General features: G+C 44.0%; 1 protein-coding gene across 2 annotated transcripts in view; it reads left to right on the forward strand.

Moving 5' to 3' along the window:
- The first annotated feature begins 3,429 nt into the window (after window positions 1–3,429).
- The window catches only part of ADGRA3 (adhesion G protein-coupled receptor A3), a 130,359-nt gene continuing 108,354 nt past the window's right edge, over window positions 3,430–25,434 (forward strand). For both annotated transcript variants that reach the window (XM_010377214.2, XM_030924268.1), the window contains exon 1: window positions 3,430–3,959. In XM_010377214.2, coding sequence (XP_010375516.2) covers window positions 3,709–3,959 — 251 coding nt within the window. In that variant the 5' untranslated portion in view covers window positions 3,430–3,708. The remainder of the gene's footprint in view (window positions 3,960–25,434) is intronic.

Below are 25,434 nucleotides of genomic sequence, written 5' to 3' on the forward strand. Positions count from 1 at the left end.
GATGTCATTGGTGGTCCATGCCTTTTGTTAGCAGAATAATGGATTGGCAAGAAATTCACTCCTTGAAAAAAAGAGAGGACAAACTTTTGCCTATCACAGCAAGTTTACACTTATGCGTGCCTGCGACATTAGCACATCCCAGCACAGTTATTCTGTCCTTGGCATTTTTAATTCTTATAGAGGCTGTCTCATCTGCCACAGTCAGCGTCTTTCTGGGGCAATAATGCCAAAATAGTGATGTTTTTGTCAGCATTATAGACTTGTTCTGGTATCCAGTTTTCATCAGCGATGATACGGGCAAACTCATTAATGACTTTTTCCGTACCTTTCTGATCAGCAGACGCTTTATCACCACAAATCCTTAAACATTAAATGCTGTGTCTTTGCTTAAATATCTGCAACCAGCCTGCTGAACAGTCACAGTTCCTTTCAATTTCCAATTCATTGTGATAGATCTTTGCTTGTTTCATGATCAGCATACCATGAAGTGGCATGTGGTCACTGTGATGCTGATGGATCCACTTTTTCAATTGAGATCTTCATATTTTGCATCATACAATGTTTTTCTATTTTTCATTTACTTGTGTTTATCACTTTTAGCATAGATCTTCAACAATTTGTCCTTCTGTTTCTTCAGATTACACATGGCGGCCACTCTGTCACCATACTTTTCTGTAAGAAATTTCATACCTACACCACTGTCCAGTTTCTTTAACAGCTGGACATAATAAATGCTTCTTTTTCTTATCACTGATACCCACAGGATTAACTGCAGGCTTTTTTTTGATATTTCTTTTCTTTGTCTTTTTGGAAATGGAGTCTTGCACTGTCACACAGGCTGGAGTGCAGTGATGCAATCTTGGCTCACTGCAACCTCCACCTTCTGGGTTCAAGCGATTTTCCTGCCTCAGCCTCCAGAGCAGCTGGGATTACAGGTGCCCACCACACCTGGCTAATTTTTTGTATTTTTAGTAGAGATGAGGTTTCACTATGTTGGCCAGGCTGGTCTCAAACTCCTGACCTTGTAATTTGCCCTCTTTGGCTTCCCAAAGTGCTGAAATTACAGGTGGGAGCCACTGTGCCCGGCCCGATATTTCTTTATACCAAAAATATCTTTACACCACAGAGCAAAGAAAAAGAAACAACAACAACAAACAAAGCAAACCCACAGTGAGTAATGCATGTAGATGAAGACCCCATGTAGGCATTGTGGGGAACTCGACCTTAGCAAATCCAGTCTGCACACGTGCCATTTGATTACCTTTGGGGCGCACGCTTGCATGGGGGAATCTGGGCATGCCCTGAAAAGACATATATCAGTAGAAAAAGGCTGGGAGGGTCTTTTTTCCCTTGGGGATGCTAGTAAACTGCGTAGTGTGTCTGCATTTTGATGGTGACCCATCACATGTGGTCAGGTGTGGGGTTTTCCACTTGAGGTATTACTTGTCGGAACTTAAAACGTTTTGGATTTTGGAGCATTTCAGATTTTGAATTTTCGGATTAGGGATGCTTAATGCTCAATCTGTAGTAAGGTTTTATCTTAACCAAAAAGCAGATAATAATTTTGTTAGGGAATAATAGTTCTTTACAGAAATTCAAGAGAAATGTGATCCATTTCACCTACCTTAACACAGAGGCACCAGTTTGTCTTCTAAGGTTATTTATAGATCTGAAGTCCCTTAATGGTGGTGCTAATCTCCCACTTTTTCCTTCCATCATAGTGTCTGGGCTTGTGTTGTTCAACACCAACAGCGTAGCCACTGGGTATTTAAATTCAAATGTAAATTAATTAAAATGAAATGAAAAATTTACTTCTTATTACATACTATCTACTTTCCACACACGATGTAGCCACAGTTGGCCACCGTATTAGACAGTAAAGAACTAGAACAGTTATCCAATCACAGAATGTATTATTAGACAGCACTGGACATTGTTGGGTTGGTCAAATGAACTGCTATTCAAATTTAATACAATACTGTATGATAAATGGAGACCATTTCCCATTGAGAAAGCTCTAGTCAGATAAATAGATTCCTGGAAATTGGTCCCTAAGATAAGTTTTGTAGGGGCCAGAGGCAGTAATGCCCTTAGACTCAAGCAAGAAAAACCGTGCTCTGGGCCCTCCATTTTAGAGGACACCAACCTGACTCTTCTTATCGGGTGAAAAACCTCCAGGCTAGCACTCAAAGCCTGGGTACCTGGAATTCCCTGACTGATATTACCAAGGCCACTTCTTAGCCCTGAGCTAGCTTCCTCTGAGAACTGTCCTCCCAATGAAGGACCCAACAACTGGTAGAGGCACACCTGGGCTCGAGAGGCAGACAAAGGGTGGCTGGTAGAAAGTGTGAACAGAACTTGGTTTTGTGGGCTGCAGTGTTCACACACAGGTACAAAAATCTCTTGTCCTTGAAGACAGCTGGGCACAGGAAGCAAAGGCGGTGAGGGTGTACAGGCCAAAGATTTGGATCTGACTGTTTCCCACCTGCTGTGTTTCAGGGAGAAACTCCAAAGTGTCTGAGAAGCCTGCTTACAAACCTTCCAGGTTGTTATGGAGGTAATTTCTCAAAGCAGGAGCACAGAACATACTTTATTAGCATCATAGAATCCTTGTAAAATTGCAAACATAGGGTAGGTAAGCCCTTGGCTTGCAAATGTTAGGGCGAGGCTGGAAGTCAGAGTAATCAATTCTGTTAGGGTTTCTTGGAGGGTTCTCTCATTATTGCTCGAACTGGTGAACATCTCAGGTATCTGCCTGTCAAATTTCTTTCAAAAGGCAGCCTTTCTAGTGAGGTCCAGATGCATCCTCTAGAGTCTATCGCTGTTGTTGTTGAAGGCCAGAAACAGCTTCAGATTGTTCACCGTATTGAAGAGGAACCTGTTTCCCGGATCGAGTGTATTTGGGACAAATGAGACTACCATAACGAGGTGAGAAGGCGATTCCTTCCGAAACACTTGGTTTTGGGTACTTTCCCCATAGGGATGGTCAGGGAAATTCCCTGCTCTCCTCCCTACTCCATCCTCCGGGCCAGGCTCCTTGGGCCACATGGGCAGTCTCCAGGAGCGCACAGGATGGCTTTGTCCTGTGCCCGCAGTGCAAGCGCGGTAACGGCGAAGAGAAACGAGCAGAAGAGTGGCCACCGCGACTGGAGTTTGGACTCGAACTTTCCTTGGCCCTCTCTACGAGTTACCGCCTTCCCGCGGGCTCCTCACAACTCCTGCCCGGAGGCCAAGGCCCGGGCGCGCAGCGCGTCGGAGTCGGGCTCGGCAGGTCCCGAGAGCGTGCGCCTCCTCCCTGGACTCCCGGGCAGCCACAGACACCGGGAGAGCAGGAGAGCCGGGGAGGAGGAGGGGCAGGGGCGGAGGCGGCCGGCGGCTGCGGGCGGGGAGGAGCCGCCGCGGGTCCTGGCCAGGGGAGGAGGCGGTGGCGGCGGCTGCGGCAGAGGAGGAGGAGGAGGAGGAGGCGGTGCTCGCGCCGGGCGGTAGAGCGGCGCTGGGACCCGTGCGGCCGTGACCCCCGGCTCCCTCCAGGCCCAGCGCAGCCGCAGCGGACAAAGGAGCATGTCGGCGCCGGGGAGGGCCCGTCCTCCGGCCGCCATGAGGCTCCGGGCGCCGCTGAGCCCGCGCCGCGCTCCTGCCCGCCCGGACTTCTGGGCGGCCCGCTAGGCCAGTGCGCCGCCGCTCTCCCCGCAGGCCCCGGCCCGCAGTATGGAGCCACCCGGACGCCGGCGGGGCCGCGCGCAGCCGCCGCTGCTGCTGCACCTCTCGCTGTTAGCTCTGCTAGCGCTGCTGGGAGGTGGCGGTGGCGCCGCGGCGCTGCCCGCCGGCTGCAAGCACGATGGGCGGCCCCGAGGGTCTGGCAGAGCGGCGGGCGCCGCCGAGGGCAAGGTGGTGTGTAGCAGCCTGGAGCTCGCGCAGGTCCTGCCCCCAGATACTCTGCCCAACCGCACGGTCACCCTGTGAGTATCTCCCGGGACGCCCGGTCCTGTGTAGCTCGGCTGTTTCTTACCTCTCCGCTCAACTTTGGAGAGGGGTCCTGCCGGCACCCACGCGCCTTTGTGTGGAGCTCTAGGTAGGGGGTGGTGCTAGGGAAGACCTCGTGTGCCTGGCACGGGTGCAGTTCAGGGAAAGGCAAGGGAATCTGCGTCCGAGCTGCCTCCCAGCTCCACTAGTTTGCAAAGTAAAGTTTTCGGGTTCTCAGGCGCGCCCCGCGCTGTCCCGGGCGCAGCGCTTTTGGGCTGCGCGGTGTGCCACGTGAGGATGCAAGTAAACACGCAGTCGACAGAGTTAAAGCTCATTCATCCTGGGCTTGGGCTTCCAGAAAACACAATGCTTGATTACAAGCGCCAGTCCTTCTGCTTCTTTGCAAATTAAGTTACACTTACGTGGTAGAGTTTGCAGAACACAAGGACTGTGTGCGAGCCGAAACCCCAAGACGCTTCCTTTGCCTTTTTGCTATCTTAGTTTTATTACAGTTAAAGAACACTTTTTAAGATAGAGTTGTTATTAAGGGCTGGAAACATTTCAGATCAATCTGTTTATGTACCTTGCAGTCCCGTTTTCGTGTCTGTGAGGGCTCATATTTAAAAGCCAGGAACTTTGGAATTAAATACTGTGGGTTTATTGAGCCTTCCAACTCGAGGGGTTTTTGATTTTCGGATTGAGTTTCCACCTGGAAGGAAAAATTTTGGTAACTCACTTGTGCTGGGATTCACGGTTCAGTTTTGCAAACGTAGTTCTGCCAATTCTAGCTGAACAGTTGGCCCCAGTGACTGTCGAGTTTGTTTTCAGAAGGATGAATTGGTTTGGAAAGTTTTGAGTCTAAGTGTTTCTCATGGGTATTTTGTTCAACTGAAATGTGAGTCCCTTGGTTCGGGGTTCCTTTATGTTGTTTTGGTTGGTTTCCTAAAAAAAGAATCAAGGCAGCCACTATACAAACATGAATGCAAGGGCCGCAGCATGATCTATGAAAACACTTAAAGTATCGTTTTAAATGTAACCCAAATTCAGCAGGAGTATATACAGGTAGGCCAGGTATACATTTCATTACTAACACCTTTGTTTACCCTTCATTTCCATTTTTTGAATTAGGAAACATTCAACCATGAAGACTGTGTCTGTGTGTCTGTTTATGGAGGCCTGAAGATTGGTGAAACAGTTTTTTTTGTTTGACTCCTTTACTAACACGTTACCATTTGGTGGTGGCAGCAGTTATATTTATGTATTTCTTAGCCAGATTCTTTGAAGTGGAAATTTTCAGTATGGGACTTTAATTACAGTGCAAGTGGAGAAAATCCCAATGTTGGAGGAGATTTTCTTTGTTACTCTGCAAAAATTAGTCATCATGCAGTTGTGTTATAAACATTTAGGTTTGGGGTCAATTAGTGGCATTTATGTTGACTCATGTTTAGGTGCAGTTTTTCTGACCTAAAAGTGTCAACAATTCCAGCTGGATTGGGTCAACTACTAGTAAATTGCTGATTTTGCTTTGCAGAAAAAAATAGGGTATATGGTGGTAAATTGATTTTCAGCATATTATCGATAAACTTTTACTACTTTTTTATGAACTGGTTAAAATATAAGTATGAAATGTCATTTTAATCCAGGTTTTTTTTTTTTTTTTTTTTTTTGCCTGAAAGCTTTTTAGATGAAAATAAAATTAAGCTTGGGCATGGTGACTTACCCCTGTAATCCCGGCACTTTGTGAAGCCAAAGCCGGTAGATCACTTGAGGTCAGGAGTTCAAGACCAGCCTGGCCAACGTGGCGAAACCCTGTCTCTACTAAAAATACAAAAATTAGCCAGGCGTGGTGGTGTATGCCTGTCATTCCAGCTACTTGGGAGGCTGAGGCAGGAGAATCACTTGAACCCGAGAGGTGGAGATTGCAGTTAGCCGAGATCACACCACTGCACCCCAGCCTGTGTGACAGAGTGAGACTCTGAGCCAAAAAAAAGAAGAAAAGAAAATTAATAAAATTAATTTAGTGAATGGGAAAAAGATACTATTAAGGATCAATTAAAGCTGTTCTGCGGGTCCTGGTGGCTCACGCCTGTAATCCTAGCACTTTGAGAGGTGGAGGTGGGTGGATCATGATAACTTAGATAACTCCTGATCTAAGGTCAGGAGTTAGAGAGCAGCCTGGCCAACAAGATGAAAACCCCATCTCTACTAAAAATACAAAAAATTAGCTGGGCGTGGGGGCGGGCGCCTGTAATCCCAGCTACTCGGGAGGCTGAGGCAGAAGAATTGCTTGAACCTGGGAGGCAGAGTTTGCAGTGAGATGAGAAGGCACCATTGCGCTCCAGCCTGGGTAACAAGAACGAAACTCTGTCTCAAAAAAAAAAAAAAAAATGGGGAGTTATTCTGGCTGAAGAGGGTTCAAGGTATATGAGTCCCCCGTAGAGGGGTCTTGTGGGCCAGTTTCGTCATTTTACTGGGGAAAGAGTTAGAGTTACTGTAGATAAGGGACTCACCAGAATTCTCATAGTAGAGTAGCATCTGAGTCCACGTCCCAGATGCTGAACCCAGATTGCAGTTCAGATGCTTTCTCATTCCTCGCCTTGCCTTCATCTTAGTTGAGCACAGTTTTTGTTGAGTGGCCCCTAGGTAGTAGGTAGCGTGTTGAAGTTTGGACTGTGTGTTAGTGCCTAGGGCTACTGCAGATTAGTATGGACTTGGTGGCTTGAAACAACAAATTTATTCTCTCTGGAGGCCGTAAGTCCAAAATCAACGTATTAGCAGGGCCATGCTGTCTCTGAGGACTTTAGGAATAATTCATGCTTGCTTCTCTCATCTTCTGGTTTCCCTTGGCTTGGGGCAGCATCACTTCTGTCTCTGCATCTGTCTTCCCTTGGCCTTCTCCCTGTGTGTCTGTGTGTCTCAAGTCCTCTCCTTTCTCTTTTAAGGATACTAGTCATTGAATTTAGGGTCCACCCTAGTTCCAGGATGATCTCATCCCAAGATCCTTTAATTAAATACATTTGCAAAGAACCTGTTTACAAATAAGATCACATAAAAAGGTCAGGACTTGGACTTGATATGAGACACTGTGCAGCTCACGACAGAATACAAATAAAAACATGGTCTTTCTTCTCCAGGAACTTACAGATATTTGGGCAGAAAGATTCATGACTAACTCTCAGAACAGTATGGTCAATGCTCTATTATCAGGGTGCACATGTAGCAAAAGAAACCCAGAGGAGGGCAACCAAGGCCTTCCTCTCCCTCAATCCTAGTGGGATGGAGGATCCTGAACCAATTCTGGAAAGAGGACTGTGGGGCGGGCGCAGTGGCTCACACTTGTAATCCCAGTACTTTGGGAGGCTGAGATGGGCAGAACACTTGAGCCCAGGAGGTCAAGACCAGCCTGACCAACATGACGAAACCCCATCTCTACTAAAAATACAAATATTAACCGGGCGTGGTGGCTTGCACCTGTAATCCCAGCTACTAGGAAGGCTAAGGTAGGAGAATTGCTTGCATCCAGGAGGCAAAGGTTGCAATAAGAAAGAAAAAGATAACTGTGAAGAAAATGGTGAGGGGACAAGGGGAGGAAATGATGGGGTTGGAAGTGGGGGACCCCAGGTGCCCACGGGTTTGGAGAGGACAGTATCTGGTTATGCTGCTGTGCAGTTGGTGTTGCTGGAATGTCAAAGGTAAGTGTTTCGTGCCCAGAGTGGTCAGAGAGGAGTCTGGAGGGACCAAGCCGAGGAAGGCCAGGCTCCCGGTTTGAGCCTTTATCACTTAGGTGTGGCAAGGCGTTTTCAGCTGAGTTGTGATGTGGCCACAGAGAGGAAAATTAACTGATGGAAACTGGGAGAATGGCAAAGGTGGGATAGAATTTATTTTTTTTAATCGTGAAAAATAAAGCTATTTCTATTTAGTGGATGAACTGGTCTTCATCGTAGCCTAAAAGTCAGACCCTTCAACAGTATTGATGAACAGCACTTGTCTCTGTAGCTATGCTTAAAGAAAGGTCTGGCAGAGATCCTAGGCTTAACTGTGTGTTCCCCGTGTCTCAGGTAGACTTTTGTATTGAGGGATTAAACTGCTTCTGTTATTATAACACACAAATTGAACAAAAATTTACCTGCATTTAATGTTTTCATGGAAAATATACTTATTTACTATATTTCTGTGATTTATATTAAATCTTGCTCAATAATGTAAGTTTTGAAAGTTCTGAGAATTTCATTGATAGAAAGTTTTACGAATTTATCACTGCCTTTTTAAATGTGGGTTCCTCGTGATGCTACATGGTGATTCTAGACAAATAAAAATATATTAAAAAATTACTTGTAATTTGTCAGATAAATTCCAGGTTTTTCTCAGACTAACACACTAAAATAGTGTGTAGAGTTTTGGTTTTTCATGTTTGTTGTCAAAGAACTAATAATTATTTTGGACATCGCCCGTGTTGCTCAGTACCAAGAAAAGAAATGCTTGTATTGTTCAGAAGCTTAAATCTAGTTGGGAGGAAGGATTTGCACAATGGGAAGCAGACATTTAGGGAACCATTAAAAGACTATCCCTCATTAAGTAATAAATCCTGTGCTGGAGACTGTTTCAGTGCTTCAGGAAGCCCAGACAGGAGAGAGATCAGTGTGGCTAGGGAGTCGTTGGAAGGTATTTTGTTTTCCTGGAGAAGTTAGGACTTGAGCATGGCCTAAAGGAGGGGAAGGATTGGATTGAGTGGGGAGATGGCATTCGGGAGGAAGGGTGGCAGGTGGTGGCTGGCCCACTTGAAGTGGTGAGACTGTATCGGGCGAATAGTGGAGAGAGCTTTTGGAACCATTTGCCTGTATGTGGTATTTCAGACACAGACCTGGTTGGGGTCAGTTAGGAGAGAGTGCACAGAGGGGAGAGGAGGTGGCCCAGGCAGAACCACACTGGAACATGGAGGAACATGAACAGGAGTCTGAGAAGGAGCCTCTGCAGAGGCTGTGGGGAGCACCAGGGGAGATCTCATCCTGGAAGCTAAGAGAAGTTTACGTGTCAAGGCTGGAATGGCCTTCCCAGTTGAGGTGTTGAGAGATTAAGCCAGAAAGACAAAGGAATAGACAGCACTGGATTTGATGTCCTGGAGTCTGGTGCCCTCCGTGAGCAGTGTCCATGTATCACAGGTGAATAAGCCAGGTTGGGTGGCCTGAAAAGAGAAGTGGGATGGGAGCACAGATGAAGGTTTGGCTTTTGATGGCAGCAGGGAAGCTCATTCTCCACATGTGTAGTCAATGCACCAAATAGCACTAACTGAATCACAGCCTGAGAATGACTGTATGGCAGATGACGCATCTGAATGTGGTTTGGAGTTCCAAGCTAGGGAACCTGGGAGTGGCCCACCCAGAAAGTCATTTCTTATCTATGAGGAACACCTGAGTCTCCATCTTGTCCCATGGAACATGGACCATATGGGGGATCAAGGCCCTTTGGGGTTAATTGATGGTTGCCAGGTGGAGACTGTTGAGGGGGGAAGGTGCTAAGTGAAGATGCTGCGTGAACTGCATGCTTTTTTTTTTTTTTTTTTTTGAGATGGAGTCTTGCCCTGTTGCCCAGGCTGGAGTGCAGTGGGGTGATCTCAGCTCACTGCAACCTCTGCCTCCTGGGTTCAAGCGATTCTCCTACCTCAGTCTCCTGAGTAGCTGGGATTACAGGTGCAAGCCACCATGCCCAGCTAATTTTTTTGAATCTTTTGTAGAGACGGGGTTTCACCATGTTGACTAGGCTGGTCTTGAACTGCTGACCTCGTGATCTGCCCGCCTCGGCCTCCCAAAGTGCTGGGATTACAGGGGTGAGCCACTACTCCCGGCCGTGAACTGCATGCTTTTTGCAAGTTGCGAGTTTCTCTGCTCAGCCCGTAGCCACTGGGGCATGCAGTTCTCCTGTCCTGCCCACCAGCGCTGAACTCTCTCCCCTGCATGTAAGCCCTCAGTGAAACTCCATGTTCTGTTCACTAGCTCTGGGTTTCTTCTTCTTGAACCTGGTGCAATCCCTTCTGGAGTGGGTAGGAGTTTAGCACAACACCTTGTCATGGGAGAAAGGGGTGTCAAGGCAGGTGGGAGGGCATTGGGGCGCAGGTGGGAGGAAGAGGGAATTCTGGCCCCATTGCTTCTATTTCCTCAAAGACATCTAGGCAGGGCGAGGGAAAAAGGGGCCAAGAGGAAGGGGAAAGAGAAGAGAAATGGTTCTTTTGGAATGTGAACCTACTGGGGATAGCAGAAAAGTCAGCAGGGAGGATCTTTTTCCAGTTTTGCCTTCTGATCTGATTCAAAGGGAGATGGTCATTGCAATTGTTTTTCTCCACCTGGATTCAGCCTAGCGATGGGAATCCTTGGGTGTGGCCAGGTTGCTTCTTTGCCAGGTGAGTGCAGCCAAGGGCGAGAGGAGCAAAGTGATTATAATCTGTAGGCCAGCAAAATGCCGCAGCCTGAATTCTCACCAGCAGAGCCATTGGATCAAGAGTAAGATTGTTATCTTTGAACGCAAAATCTTACGTATGTCTGCAGCCTGATTTCTTAACACCCAGCACGGATTACTTTTTCCATGGACATTGGTTGAGGCGGTGTTATGTTGTAAACACAGTGCCCAGTGGTTCAGTGTTAAAATAATCCAAGGGTCAGTCTTTTAAACAAACTCTTCGTTTCACCAAAGTGTGCCTCTCAGTGTCCCCTGAACAGAGTTTATACTTTGCTTCCTGTGTGCCTTTGCTAAGACACCCTTGCCTTGGAATCCCAGTCTGGGAAATTCTGGGATATTCTTTAATACCCAACTCGGCTGCTACGAACTCTTCACTGTTCTGGCATTTTGATTCTTCCATCTCTGAACCCAGGTAGCTATTAGTGTTTGTGTTCTTGTGTCGCTTTCTATGATACTGGTGTTGCTCTCAGAATGCACATACCCTTGAAAGCAAGGACTGTGACTTCTCACAGCGCCTCAAGTATGGGTGGGTACGTAATTGTTCTTTATGGGCAAGAGTAATGCTAACAGAGATATGTCTTTATGGGCAAGAGTAATGCTAACAGAGATACGACTAGGTGGTGGAAAAGCAGGAAAATTGGGGGATAGAAGGCGGCTGCAAATTCACAGGTTTACCTTATTATAGCAAATGAGAACATATGTTTATTTAGTTTGTTAGGTTCATAGCTGTGGGATCCCTGATTCAAGGATGGGTATATTCAATCTATCTGCAGTCACATGTGATCTACTTGATCTTATGTGTGTGGCAAGCACACACATATAGACTGTGTTGGGAAGTGGCTTGAATTCCTAACAGGAATATTGCTCAGAAATCTTGCAGGATTGGGGGCACAGTTTGGCATTTGGTCCGTGAATGCAAGGCGTAAGCTTTTCTGATATGAGGCATGGTTGCGTATCACCCAGCCTCAAAATCCTGTTGTTTCTTGCCTGCTTGGAGTCCTCCAGCACCAGGAGAGCACATGAGAGAAGTTGGTGGGTTTGGCAAGATACCAAGTCCCCAAACAAATGAATATGGTAATGTTTGGTGAGTTTGCTCCCAATGCAGCTCCAGCTTCTGTTCCCAGGAGCCTGTAAAGATGGTTTAAAAAAACAGACAAAAAAACTCCGGAAAGTAACTCAGAAAATGACACGGGATGAAGTTTCTTAAAAGACTATTCAATGACTTATTTTTCCATTCGGCTGCTTCTCAGGAAGAGTTGTTTACTGGCTTGATGCTACCTATGGAGGAATCGTAACTCTAGAGAACACAGCTAATGTATTGTGTCAACATTTTTCTTATAAACAAAGATTGGAATACAGAGTTCTTTGAGAATTAGTAGCTTATTTTATTTATTTTATTTTTTTGAGAAGGAGTCTCACTCTGTCACCCAGGCTGGAGTGCAGTGGCGCGATCTCGGCTCACTGCAAGCTCCACCTCCCAGGTTCACGCCATTCTACTGCCTCAGCCTCCCGAGTAGCTGGGACTACAGGTGCCCGCCACCATGCCCGGCTAATTTTTTTTTGTATTTTTAGTAGGGATGAGGCTTCACCATGTTAGCCAGGATGGTCTCAATCTCCTGACCTCGTGATCTGCCCACATCGGCCTCCCAAAGTGCTAGGATTACAGGCGTGAGCCACTGCGCCTGGCTGAGTACTAGTAGCTTATTAACTCAGTTTTTGCAAAGATTAGGAAGCTATAAATGCAAACTTGCTCAATAAGTTTTTAATGTAAAACAATATAATTTTAATGCTTGATGTATGATTTAGCTTGCATTTGTGTTCAAATACAGACAATTTTATTTATTTTATTTTTTATTTTTTGAGACGGAGTCTTGCTCTGTCCCCCAGGCTGGAGTGCGGTGGTGCCATCTCGGCTCACTGCAAGCTCCGCCTCCCGGATTCACGCTATTCTCCTGCCTCAGCCTCCTGAGTAGCTGGGACTACAGGCGCCCGCCACCACGCCTGGCTAATTTTTTGTATTTTTAGTAGAGACGGGGTTTCACCGTGGTCTCGATCTCCTGACCTTGTGATCCGCCCACCTCGGCCTCCCAAAGTACTGAGATTACAGGCATGAGCCACTGCGCCTGGCTAATACAGACAATTTTAATCTGAAGAGGGAGCTTTATAAAAGTACACTACACTATTCCTCCCAAGGTTTTTTTTTTTTTTTTCTGTCTTAAGTTTCAGAAATGTTGCATGTCTAGTAAGGCAGTTACCTATGTGTAGAGGGTAGAGTGGGACAGAGATGAGGTAGGTGCCTCCCAGAAGGCACATGTCTGTCTTGGCCACTTTTAGTACCACACTGAGCACGTTGCAGATACTAAGCTTTGCTTTTGTCTGGTGGTTTTTTTTTTTTTTTTTTTTTTTTTTTTTTTTTTAAGATAGGGTTTCATTCTGTCACCCATGCTGGAGTGGAGTGGCGTGATCTTGGCTCAGTGTAACCTCTGCCTCCTGATCTCAAGCGATTCTCATGCCTCAGCTTCGTGAGTAGCTGGGACCACAGGCACACACAACCATGCCTGGCTAAGTTTTGTATTTTTGCTAGAGACAAGGTTTTGCCACATTGGCCAGGTTGGTCTCGAACTCCTGACTTCAAGTGATCTGTGTACCTTGGCCTCCCAAAGTGCTGGGATTACAGGCATAAGCCACCGTGCCTGGCCTTCTTTTTCTTTTCATCCAGCAAAGCATTTCTTGTCCTCAGATCTTTCCTGTAAAATGGAAGATTTAAGAGATTGATAGAAAAATACTCCAGCACCTTCCTACTTCTCCCCCGCATCTTTAACACCCTGGTCTTTTTGTTCTTATTTATCTGCAAGTGAGTCCCAGGGTAAAGCTGTGCCTTCCTGCATACACTATGGGCTGGCCAAACACCAAAACTTTCACTTTTGATATTTACTCTTCTCCAGTTGCATTCTTGATAATTTGTACCCTGGTTTCCAGTATTTGTATCCTAAACTTGTTTTTGCATTCATTTAGCAAATAGTTATTCAGTGCCACCCTGCTTGTGGATGTATGTGACTTCTTATCTCTGGGCTTGACTTTTCTTTTGGTCTATTAGACCAGTTTTATCTTAGTTTTGTACCTCTTCCTAGAGCTCTACCTCTTGCATTCTAGCTATTCGATATCTGTCATACCTCCCCTCGGTTAGATGTGACCCTCTAGCTCTTTTTGATGTGATTTAATCTGCATCTTCCTCTGTTGTTATACTCTGCTAAAACAGCAGGGGGATAACCGTGGAATTTTAGAAATTCTTTTTTTTTTTTTTTTTTTTTTTTTGAGACAGAGTCTCGCTCTGTCGCCCAGCTTGGAGTGCAGTGGCGCGATGTCTGCTCACTGCAACCTCCGCCTCCCGGGCTCAAGCGATTCTCCTGCTTGAGCCTCCCGAGTAGCTGGGATTACAGGCGCCCACCACCACGCCCAGCTAATTTTTGTATTTTTAGTAGAGACGAGGTTTCATCATCTTGGCAAGATTGGTTTTGCTCAAATGATCTGCCTGCCTCAGCCTCCCAAAAAGCACTGGGATTACAGGCATGAGCCACCATGCCTGGCCAGAATTTCAGAAATTCTAAATGGGCAATGGGAGTTTCTAAAGAAGAATTTGTAGGACAGTTTTAAGAACAACCTAAAGGGACCGATGGATGTTTTTGCTCTGTGACCATCATTGCTTTTTTTCCCATGTTCCACTGCTGGGCACAAAACCTTTCTTCCATCTAGAATGTCTTATATTTGCTAGGTGACTCACACAGTCACCTGTGTTATTTATGGCATTTCTAGCCAAAATTTTTCATGCCATGACGCAGATAGACGATGATGTGTGCACTGGAGTGAAATGGTGAAGGATGTCCCTGGCCAGAGCCCTTTGCACTAGGCTTGCATCCATCCAAGTCTCATGGTCAGAGGAGTAGTTGTCCCTACCTTCCTGTAACCTGGTTGGTCAGTTTGCGGTTGAGGGTTTCAACCTTGCATTTGAATCAACAGAAAGCATTAAAAGTTCAGATGCTTGGGCCACAGACCTCATGTTCTGATGTATTGTTCAGGGATGGGGGCTGGATGTTGGTATTTTTTCAGAGCCCCGTGGGGTGGTTCTGATAACACCTAGATTGAGAACCTGCTGCTTAGTAGCCCAGGGACCTGAAGGGTTAACCCTAGTCACCAGCTGTCATCTGCCACAACAAAAGAAGGTAGAAGAAAGAGCACAGGAGCCAACTGAGGGCAGCTGCCTCATGAGGGAGGGAGGGACTGGTCCAAGCAGAGAAAAGACGATGAAATCAAGAGGCATCTCTAGGACAGAGAGCTGAGAGCTTCAGGACAGGGTCTTATTCATAGAAGCCAAGAGAAACGACTATTAGTAAAGCAGAGAGTGACATGCTGAAGCCAAGGTTAAGGACAATAGGTTTTAGAGATGTATTGTGGAGTTAAATGAATAAAATGAGAGGGTCTCACAGCAGCAAGCGTCAGTCCAGCAGTACTTGAGGGCACCTTGGAGAGACACGAGATTTTCTTTCTCCGGGCACATAGCTTTGTTGTCAGGCTGCGGAACTGAACTAACTCGGGTATCAGGCATTTGGTAGTTTCTTTTAGCGCCTCATCATTTCAGATGAATGACATTCTTGGTTATTAATTTAAATAAAATTTTTAAAACTCACATTTTTTGTCTTTTTTTTTCTTTTCCCTATTTTGCCTTCTGAAGTTTAATTTGCATAATGTTTGAATTGTGCACATTTGCAATCTTTTGTTCTTGAGTACTCACCGTGGTTGGGGGCAGGTCTGTAGAATTGGGTGTCACACACACAGAAGGCTAAATTATCCATCACCCTCACCGTGGACAATTTAGGTTTCACTCTATTTAGAATTTTTATTAAGCCCTTTTTATGATTCTCTCTGAAGACAACGCTATGATAAGCATGAGAAAACCTTTTGTCAAGATTGTTAACTCTGTATGTAAAAGTGCTGTCCCCCACCTATTCAACAATCGTACTTGAAGGCTAAGACATCTCCACACAAGAACAATAAATGTGCCCCTACCAAGGCTAGGGGGACGTAGAGGTTCCCTTAAGTTGTCTAAGCTCCTCAGTCTTAGTTCCATTCTCTACCCTCTTCCGAAGCACTGGACATCATACACAGTATGTGGTTAGTAAATGCGATCGGTAAATGTTCGTGAATTAAATTCACTCCCGATATGGGGACATTTCTCAGTTAGAATACATGGTTCCAAGTATGTGACCTGGTCCTGTATCTAGAATGTCAGTTCTATTGAGGTGTTGGAGACTCTGTTTCCTCATGTATCTGTAGCACCTAGTATAGTGACAGGCATTTAACAGCCACTGCTTCCATGGCCTTGTATTGTGGGTGGAATAGTAGAAAGCAGGTTGTACATTGTGCCTCCTTCTATGTAATTGAAAGAAAGACCAACTATGGAGATGTAACTGTGAGGCAGGTTCTTTAACATAGTTGTTAAAATGTTCTTTCTTTAAGCCTGCTTGGATCTAAGTCTAATTAAATTGATTCATTTCCCATCAAGATAAGACTTAAAAGCATTCTTTGTTTTATTGTGCAATTTTTCCTGATTCTTTTCTTATGAGAAAGGCAAAGAGAGATTGACTACTGGTGTATTCATCTCCAGGGCAGTGTTTAAGATGGATATCCTTTCTATTAGATTTATTATTATTTTTAATCTGCTGTTTGTTTGTTTTAAATGAGACCAAATGGAAACTCTTCCTTTGTGACCAAAATGCAGTTAGAATTCTAAAGCCTTTCCAGTAACCTGGAAGTGCAGTCTACCTCAGTGGACAGTGTTACGCTGGCTCTTCCATTCCTTGGGACCACCTCCTACCTCCTGTTTGCTTGCATTATGACAGCTGTCATACTGTTTTGGAGTTATTTATTTACAACCCTAGTTCTCCTACCAGATTGTAGACTCTTGATGGCCATATTTATCTCTGCATCCCTAGTGTCTAGCATGTAAGCACTCAGTAAATCTTTGTACAAAGAGGTCTCATTTTTCTTACTGTTTTTTGTTTTTCTTTTTCCTAAGTAGTACTGGGCAGAATCTTGCATTATTCTTATGCAGGATGAATCTGTCATGGATAAACTTGAAACTATTCAAAGCAACATAACCAACATACAAAGTCAAGGCTTAAACTCCCACTCTTCATCTGATAGTAAAAAGTGTCTTTTACCCAGATTTTTTTTTTTTTCATTTCTTGATCCAGTTCCCGCCTCTTGGGAAGTCATTGCTTTTCTGTTTTCTATTTTGAACTTCTTCTCCAGTTTGTGATGTTTCTCGTTATTGCACATAGCCACTTCCTTTCCTCTGTTATAAAAGCTCCTCTCCCCAAAATACTCCCTTGCAGCACCATGATTGAGTGACCACTCTTTCTTAAGTGAACTTCTTGAAAACTAGCGTGAATCCATCCTCTTCATTTCCTTACCTCTTATTTCAGTTTCAGCCTATTGCTGTCTAGCATATATCTGCCATTCTGCATGTGATATCTCTCAATGCCTGTCCTAATTTCCAGCATTCCACCCTGTGTGTGGCCTATATACCGCCGTCTTCTGTCCCATGCTCTTGCTGAAGTCTGCCTAGATTAGACTATTTTAAAGTTCATCACTACATACTTCTTCCTCTTCTGGTCCTTTAGCTTGATGGACACACCTGGTTTCACACTTACTAATTATTGTATTTGGCAACTGTATTTACTACTTAAACCATTCTTTCACCCTCACGTGGTTTGGGTTGGTTATAGCGCTCAAGGAGGACCTGACTAGCGTGGCTGCGTGGTTTCCCTGCCAAGATAGACACAGGTAGGATAGTACCTCCTAGAGGATGCTATGCTTTTTGAGACAAGGCTCCTGGGAATAGGCGTCATCCAGTCTGAACCTATGAGAAATAGAGATTGCTTGAGATTATTGCCTACTTAAAGAACATTAGTGAACTGTTCTACTTGACTTTTCAGAGCTCCTTGGTGGGGGGGAAAATACATATTCAAGTTCTTCCTTTGGGGATAAAGTTGAAAAACTTGTCCATCAGCTTAGCTGGAAGTTACCAACCACAGACAGAAACTTTGTAGGACTTTTTTTTTAAAGCTTTATAATATTCTTAGTTCTTGTATTAGTTTTTTTTCCATCTTTTCCCATTTTTTGTCATTATAAAACCTTTTACATTTGAATTGTTCTGTTGTTACTGTGTGGAGCAAAAAATGAGAGAGGAAATTGTTTAGACCTTTTATACTAAGTCTTAGTATATCCAGAGGGAGTGTAGGTGGTGGCAGCTTTAAAATGGAAAGGAAATGTGGGGAGTCCCCAGGACCTGCAGTCAGTGAATAACAGGCTTCCTCCATAGCTGGTAGGAGAGTTTTGGGAGGTGAACATAATGTGGTTCATTCGGATTCTTTCTTGCGCTTTCATTTCTGTGATATTTTGCTGGTCTATGAAACTGATAGGCCTTAATGGTTGTAGTTTATTCTGACCCAGAGTTTATTTTCTAGTGATGCCTTTATTTTTTTGTTGCGATGTTGCTGGATGGTAAAGTAAAACTGAAGATCTTGGCCTTTCTTATTGTTCTCCTTCAAGAAAATGGGATTTCAGAAAACACTTCTCTTTAGCCTTCTCATGAAATTAATTTCATAGACCTGTTTCTTGTTTTGATGTAACCCCTGTAGAGTTACATAATATAAAGGTGTATTAAGATTTGCTAGAGAAACAGAACCCACAGGCTAGAAGAAGAGAGAGATTTAAGAGGAGAGTTGTAGGAGTTGGCTTACCTGGCTATAAGGAAGTCCCATGATCTGGAGAACTAGAACAGCTGGTGATGTCTTTGAGTCTGGGTTCAAAGGTCTGCGAGTCTGAGAATCAGGTGGAGGGGGAGGATGTGAGTCCTAGGCTGGGTCTGAAAGCTTAAGAACTTAAGGCCGGATGTCTGGGGCAGGAGACGAGTGTGTCAGCTCTAGCACAGAGTGGATTTGCCCTGCTGCCTCTTTGTTTATTGAGACCCTCAGTGTATTGGAAGATGCCTGCTTGAAGTAGGCAGTCGACTTAAAGAGGACCAGTCTACTTCGGTCTTCTCCAAAGTGGATTAGGAAGGATCATCTGCTTTACTCAATTATCAATTTAAGTGCTAATCTCTTCCGGAAATGCCCTCATAGACACACCCTGAAATAATGTTTTACCAGCTATCTGGGCACCTCTCAGTTTACATTCACAAGTAAAATTAACCATCACAACAGAGTAAAACAACCTGTTGTTGTTGTTTTTGTTTTGCTTTTATAAAGGAGAGATTTATTTCTACTGCTCGTTTAACTTTCTCCTAAAACTGGTTTGGTGATATTCGTGAACTACCATGACTAGAGAAACTTCAGGTGTCTGTAGAGCTCTTTGACTTTCAGAACTTTGTTGTAAGTGTCCTTAACTGATTTGAAAGTTCTAATAACAACCAACACTGGAATATCATGTGCTAGGTGCTGTGCCAAATGCTCCCCGTACAACATCTCACTTGATTGCTAAAACAGCTTTATGAGCTCCGTATTGTCCACATTTTACAGGAGTGCCAACTGAAGCGTGGACAAGTAAATTGATCTTCTCAGGTTACACATAGGCTGCTGGGCCTGGCTTCTGGCCTTCAATTCTAACTATTGTTATTTTCGTAAAAGTCACACCGTAAGCGCTTTCTTTGGTAGTGGTGTTGGGGTAAGCCTTTGTAGAACAGTTGTTCAAAAACTTGTTTACATTAAAGCATTCCTTTAGAGACGGCTGACAGATGGGAAAGTAAAGTGCAGGCCAATCATCTCAAATATGAAAATGGGAATTCTGACATGCTCCAGAATCCAAAACTTCTTGGGATTGACAGGATGCTCATAGGAAATGCTCTTTGGAGCATTCTGGATTTTGGATTTTCGGGTTCAGGATGCTCAACCAGTAAGTGTAATGCAAATGTTCCGAATTCTGCAAAAATGGGAAATCAGGAACACTCTTGGTCCCAAACATTTAGAATGAGGGCTATGCAACCTGTAAATGAGAATTTTCACCTAGTGCATATTGTGTCCAAGAAACTAACAACTGTTGAAGGAAAGAATTTTAACACCCCATTTTACTGTCATCAGGTGGTTGTGGAAATGACCAAATAGGACTTATACTTAGGTTTGCACCATCATCTGTTTGTTATACAGTCAGTCTTTCTTTGCTTATCTGCTGCATTCTTGAGATTGAAAATTTTATCCTGGAATAATAAATGACCCTATTTCAAACAGCTGCCGTGTGAAGATGAATAAGAACATCATAGGGGGAGTAGATGCATTTTTGGGAGGCCTCCATCCAAAGTGACATGAATTCATAACACTCTAGTTCTCTCTACATGTCATGCTGTTGCTGGGTGAACAGGGAACCGTTGTTCCTACACCTTATTTAATAAAGATGATCAGAATGGAGGATAAAGGGAAATAGCATGAGACTGTGAATGGATGTGGGGATTCACGCTGGTTTTGCTACGAAGTAAAATTGTGTCACTTAGCAAATCACAGCATTTCTGGCCTTCACTTTCCTGACTAGTAGAATGAGGTTTTTGAACTAGGCTATCTTTATTTTCTGTAACTGCTAAAGTTCTGTGATTTCACTTATGAAACCAAACCTAACAACATTGCTAACATGTATTTTTTAAAGCCACAGAAGTTATATACACATTTAATGAAATTCCAGTCGCTTTATTAGAATTGGCTGATTGTACCATTATATTGCATTATAATAGTAAGGATGAGGATTGTTTACTTGTTTGGAGACGGGGGAGGGCATTGGGGCTCCTTCTACTTAAACCTCAGGCCTTCCTGCTTCCTGATCTTTGCTTTCTTTTCTCACTACTAATTGCCCCTCACTTACAAGCTGAGACCTGCCCTCTTTCACTAGGGCTAATGCCAACATTGGGACCTTGAGCTCTTTTTTTGTTAAGTGGTTTTCTGTTTTTTTTTTCCTTTTTTTCTTTTTTGAGATGGAGTGTGACTCATTGCTTAGGCTGGAGTACAATGGCACGATCTCTGCTCACTACAACCTCCGCCTCCCTGGTTCAAGTGATTCTTCTGCCTCAGCTTCCCGAGTAGCTGGGATTACAGGCATGCACCACCATGCCCTGCTAATTTTGTATTTTTAATAGAGGCAAGGTTTCACCAAGTTGGTCCGGCTGGTCTTGAACTCCTGACCTCAGGTAATCCACCCACCTTGGCCTCCCAAAGTGCTGGGTTACAGGTGTGAGCTATCACACCCGGCCTTGTTAACTGGTTTTCTTTTTTTGTCCCTGAGTTCCTGTCTTTAAGATCTGAACACTTCATTTTTATTTTTTAATTTTATTTATTTTAATTTTAATTTTTTTTGTTTGCAAAACTTGTTTCACTTTTGTTGCCCAGACTGGAGTGCAGTGGCACAATCTCGGCTCACTGTGCAACCTCTGCCTCCTGGGTGCAAACAATTCTCCTGCCCCAGCCTCCTGAGTATCTGGGATTACCGGCTCCTGCCACCACTCCTGATTTTTTGTATTTTTTAGTAGAGACGGGGTTCACCATGTTGGCCAGGCTGGTCATGAACTCCCAACCTCAGATGATCCACCTGCCTCGGCCTGCCAAAGTGTTGGGATTATAGGCATGAGCCACTGTCCCCGGCCTTTTTTTTTTTGAGACGGGATCTTGTTCTGTTGCCCAGGCTAGATTGCAGTGGTTTGATCATAGCTCACTGTAGCCTTGAACTCCTGGGTTCCAACAGTCCCCCCACCTCAGCCTCCCAAAGTGCTGGGATTATAAGCCTGAGCCACCGCACCTGGCCTGAACACTTGATCACCCCACTAATTTTTTTTTTTTTTTTTTGAGAAAGAGTTTCACTCTTGTCACCCAGGCTGGAGAGCAATGATGTGATCTTGGCTCACTGCAACCTACGCCTGAAGTAGCTGGGATCATAGGCACCCACCACCATGCCTGACTAACTTTTTTTGTGTTTTTAGTAGAGACAGGGTTTCACCATGTTGGCCAGGCTGATCTCGAACTCCTGACCTCAGGTGATCTTCCCGCCTTGGCTTCTGAAAATGGTGGGATTACTGGCTTGAGCTACCGTGCCCTGCCTCACTTGAGCTCTTTTAATAGGTGAACTCTGGTTGCTCCTTTGCGTGTCTCTGTTCCTCCCTCTGCTTATAGGAATATAGGCTTCTAAACCCCAACTCCATGAGTAGACCAGCCTGGTTCTCTGAATTTCTGAGTACCAGGTGAACCTGCAGGGTGTCATGTCAGAAACAGAGACTTTTTTTTTTTCATAGTGAAGATGTCCTTGATGACTGTGTATACAAATACACACACACACACACACACCCACGCACTTTTATTAAAAAGAAGTTAATTTCCAGACTTTATGGACATCGTGCAGATTCGTTATCACATCACAGTGTTATTTTTCTTGCCTGCATTTTCCCCCACTTTTATGGCTTTGCTTGTATTACCACATATTGATTACAGAATCCTTTGACACCTGTGTTCTGGCTGATTCTGTTTAATGAAAGTTCCCTGTCGACCCTCTGTTGTCTCCCTCTGTTCCCCACCTAACTCTAAGTGGGCAGGCTTGTTTTTGGTTTTGATTTCCCCCACCAATTATAAAAGTACATTTGGATCATAGTTGCCTTTGATGGTTTCTGCAGTAGAACCAGTGGTGCCAGTTGATTTCTTGAATTTCTGCCCCCATAAATTGGGAGTAGCTATTGAAAGTGCTTTGTGAGCTTATCCAGGGAAATGACAGGACTGAATAATGATCTGTCATGGGCATGGTATGGGTGGTGGTGGCACACATACCATCATTTGCCAGTGGCCCTGGAAGCCCAAACCTCTGTTTATATACCTGTATTAATTGTCTATTTGGTTGTCCAGCATTGGACTCATAATGGCCTTTTGTATGTATCAGGGTTCCTCCCCGTTTGAAGTAGAGTTTCAATACCTACTTTAACAGTGGTTCAGCCACTTATATTTACAAAAGGTCTCAAGATTTCTTACTGGTCGAATTATTTAGGTTCTGTACTTAATATTAAGTGATTTCACTCTTGAGTCATAATTTCCAAAGTGTGCTCTCCCAGTATATTCTAATAGAGGCTCCCAGGATTTGGACCACGGACTGTATTGAGGAAAAATGCTGGTTGCTAGGTGTTAAGAACTGATGTAAATTAGTAAGAAAAGACAGATAACCCATTGACAATGTGGTATAATAATAATAGGTAATGTTTGCCGAGTGTGCCGGATCCTGTAGTAAGTGTTTTAAATGTTGTGTTGGTTGCTTTTTATAGTTCCCTAATGAGATCATTATGATTATCCCTATTTTGTGCCTGAGGAAGTGAGGCATAGAAGCTCATTAAGTTCCCTGAGGTCACCCAGACATAAGTGATGGAACCAGGACTTGAGCCGAGTCAGCCCGACTCCAGAGCCTGTCCTCATAACCAGTGTGTTGTAAAGGTCAAAGGAGATTTCTGGACCTTCACAGAAAGAGAACACAAATTCACATTGACACATATAAATTATTTTGAGGTACCGCTTTTCACTTCTGAGATTCAAGTGTGACTCTGGCAAGAAGGTGATGTATGTACTTACATTAATGGGATATATAATACCTTTTTTTTTTTAAAAAAATGATGTTTAACAGCTGTTGGTATCATTGCCTAAATCAATTTTATTACTAATGTTGCAGAATGGTGATACTCTAATTTTATCATTTTTTCATGTATTAACTCTGATACTTTTATAAAAGAAATTTACTCCTGATCAATTACTTTGCTTTCTGGAAGTCACTTTATCTAGGAAGGCCGAGATGAGTCCTTGTTTGTTTACCTTTTTTATCTGTTTCCAAAGTAGTAGTCCCCCACCTTATTCATGGTTTTGCTTTCCGTGGTTTCAGTTACACGGAAAATTCCAGAAATAAATAGTTCATAAGTTCTACTTATTTACCTTTTCTAGAGACGGGGTTTCACCAGGTTGCCCAGGCTGATTCTAGACTCCTGGACTCTGTGATCTGCCTCTCAGTGTGCTGGGATTATAGGTGTGCGCCACTGTGCCCAGCCTAAGTTTCAGATTGTGTACCATTCTGAGTAGCGGGATGAAATCTTGTGCTGCCCCACTTCATCCTGCCTGGAACTTGCATTAGACCTTTGTCCAAGGTATCCATGCTGTCTCTGCTACCTGCCTGTTAGTCAGTTAGTAGCTGGCTTGGTTATTAGATGGATAGATCATAAGGATCATAAGAAAAGTGAAGAGAGTACAATAGGATATTTTGAGAGAGAGAAAAAAATACACATAATTTTTATTACAGTACATTGTTATAATTGTCCTATTTTGTTATCTAGGTATAGTTGTTAATCTCCTACTGGACCTGATTTGTAAATTAAACTTTATTATAGGTATGCCTGTACAGGAAAAAGCACAGTGTATGTAGAGTTTGCTGCTATCCACGGTTTTAAGTATCCACTAGGGGTCTTGGAACATATGATCCACATATGAGGCGGTCTACTGAAATAAGTTGGTTCTCTTTGTATATAGTTTTCACCTTTGACTTCTATAAATGTATTATTTAGTTAAAATAGTCTTTTAAGTTGAAAATGAAACACACAGATTTAATTAGAATTTAGGATTTTCACTATATAATTTTAGTGTTCTAACAAAAAACAAAAACAAAAAACTAAAGAAATGTAAAATTGCACTCAGTTTACAGTAATTTGTAGTAGTTTTATTTAGGGTAGTGTGTGTAGTAGTTTTCTTAATTGTAGGATATCACATATGTTACTTAGGAGGTTCTCAGATTGTTCCAGGAAAGAAGTCCCAATCCAGACCCCAAGAGAGGGTTCATAGAGCTCGTGCAAGAAAAAATTTAGGGTGAGTCCATGGAGTAAAGTGAAAGCAAGTTTATTAAGAAAGTTAAGAAATACAAGAATGGCTACTCCATAGACAGAGCAGCCCCAGGGACTGCTGGTTGCCCATTTTTATGATGATTTTGTGATGATATGCTAAACAAGGGGTGGATTATTCATGCCTCCCCTTTTTAGACCATAGAGGGTAACTTCCTGATGTTGCCATGGCATTTGTAAACTGTCATGGCATTGGTGGGAGTGTAGCATTGAAGACAACCAGAGGTTACTCTTGTGGCCACCTTGGTTTTGATGGATTTTGGCCAGCTTCTTCACTGCAGCCTGTTTTATTAGCAAGGTTTTTATGACCTGTATCTTGTGCCGACCTCCTTTTTTATCCTATGACTTAGAATGCCTAACTGTTTGGGAATGCAGCCCAGTAGGTCTTAGCTTCATTTTGCCCAGCTCCTATTCAAGATGGACTTGCTGTGGTTCATGTGCCTCTGACAAAATGAGTACACATTGAAGCCCTCCAGGAGGGCTTGTTAAAACAGATGGCTAGGCCCCACCTTCGGTAAAAGTCCCAATGCTTTACCAGACTGGTAACATAGTCCAAGGCACAAAAAGGTGGGGAATCTCTGCTTTGGATCTAATGCCAGCCTGCAGGAATTGCCAGGAGAGCAGAGAAAGTATCAAAACAGTGCCACAAAGACCCACCCAAGCCAGTCATTATTTTTTTTTGGTCTAACAAAAAAGGAGAGGTTGGATGGTGCTGTTTTGTTGCAAGGGACACACTCAAGATAGACGTGTGGTCTTAGATGCTGGTTTGGAAAAACCATCTATGAAGGATCTTTTGGAAAGATCTTTGGAGGTCTTCTTTTAGAAACCTGATTGTCGCCTGAGTGTTAGATGAGATTAAAAAGATACTGAAATGGAAAGGTGGAGGCTGGGCACAGTGGCTCACACCTGTAATCCCAGTGCTTTGGGAATCTGAGTCTGAAGGATCGTGTGAGGCCAGGAGTTTGGGACCAGCCTGGGCAATGTAACGATACCCCATCTCTACAAAAATAATTAGCTGTGCGTGGTGGTGTGCACTTGTGGTGCCAGCTACTTGAGAGACTGGGATGGGAGGATTTCTG

This window comes from Rhinopithecus roxellana, chromosome 2 (assembly GCF_007565055.1).
Source record: "Rhinopithecus roxellana isolate Shanxi Qingling chromosome 2, ASM756505v1, whole genome shotgun sequence".
Lineage (NCBI taxonomy): Eukaryota > Metazoa > Chordata > Mammalia > Primates > Cercopithecidae > Rhinopithecus > Rhinopithecus roxellana.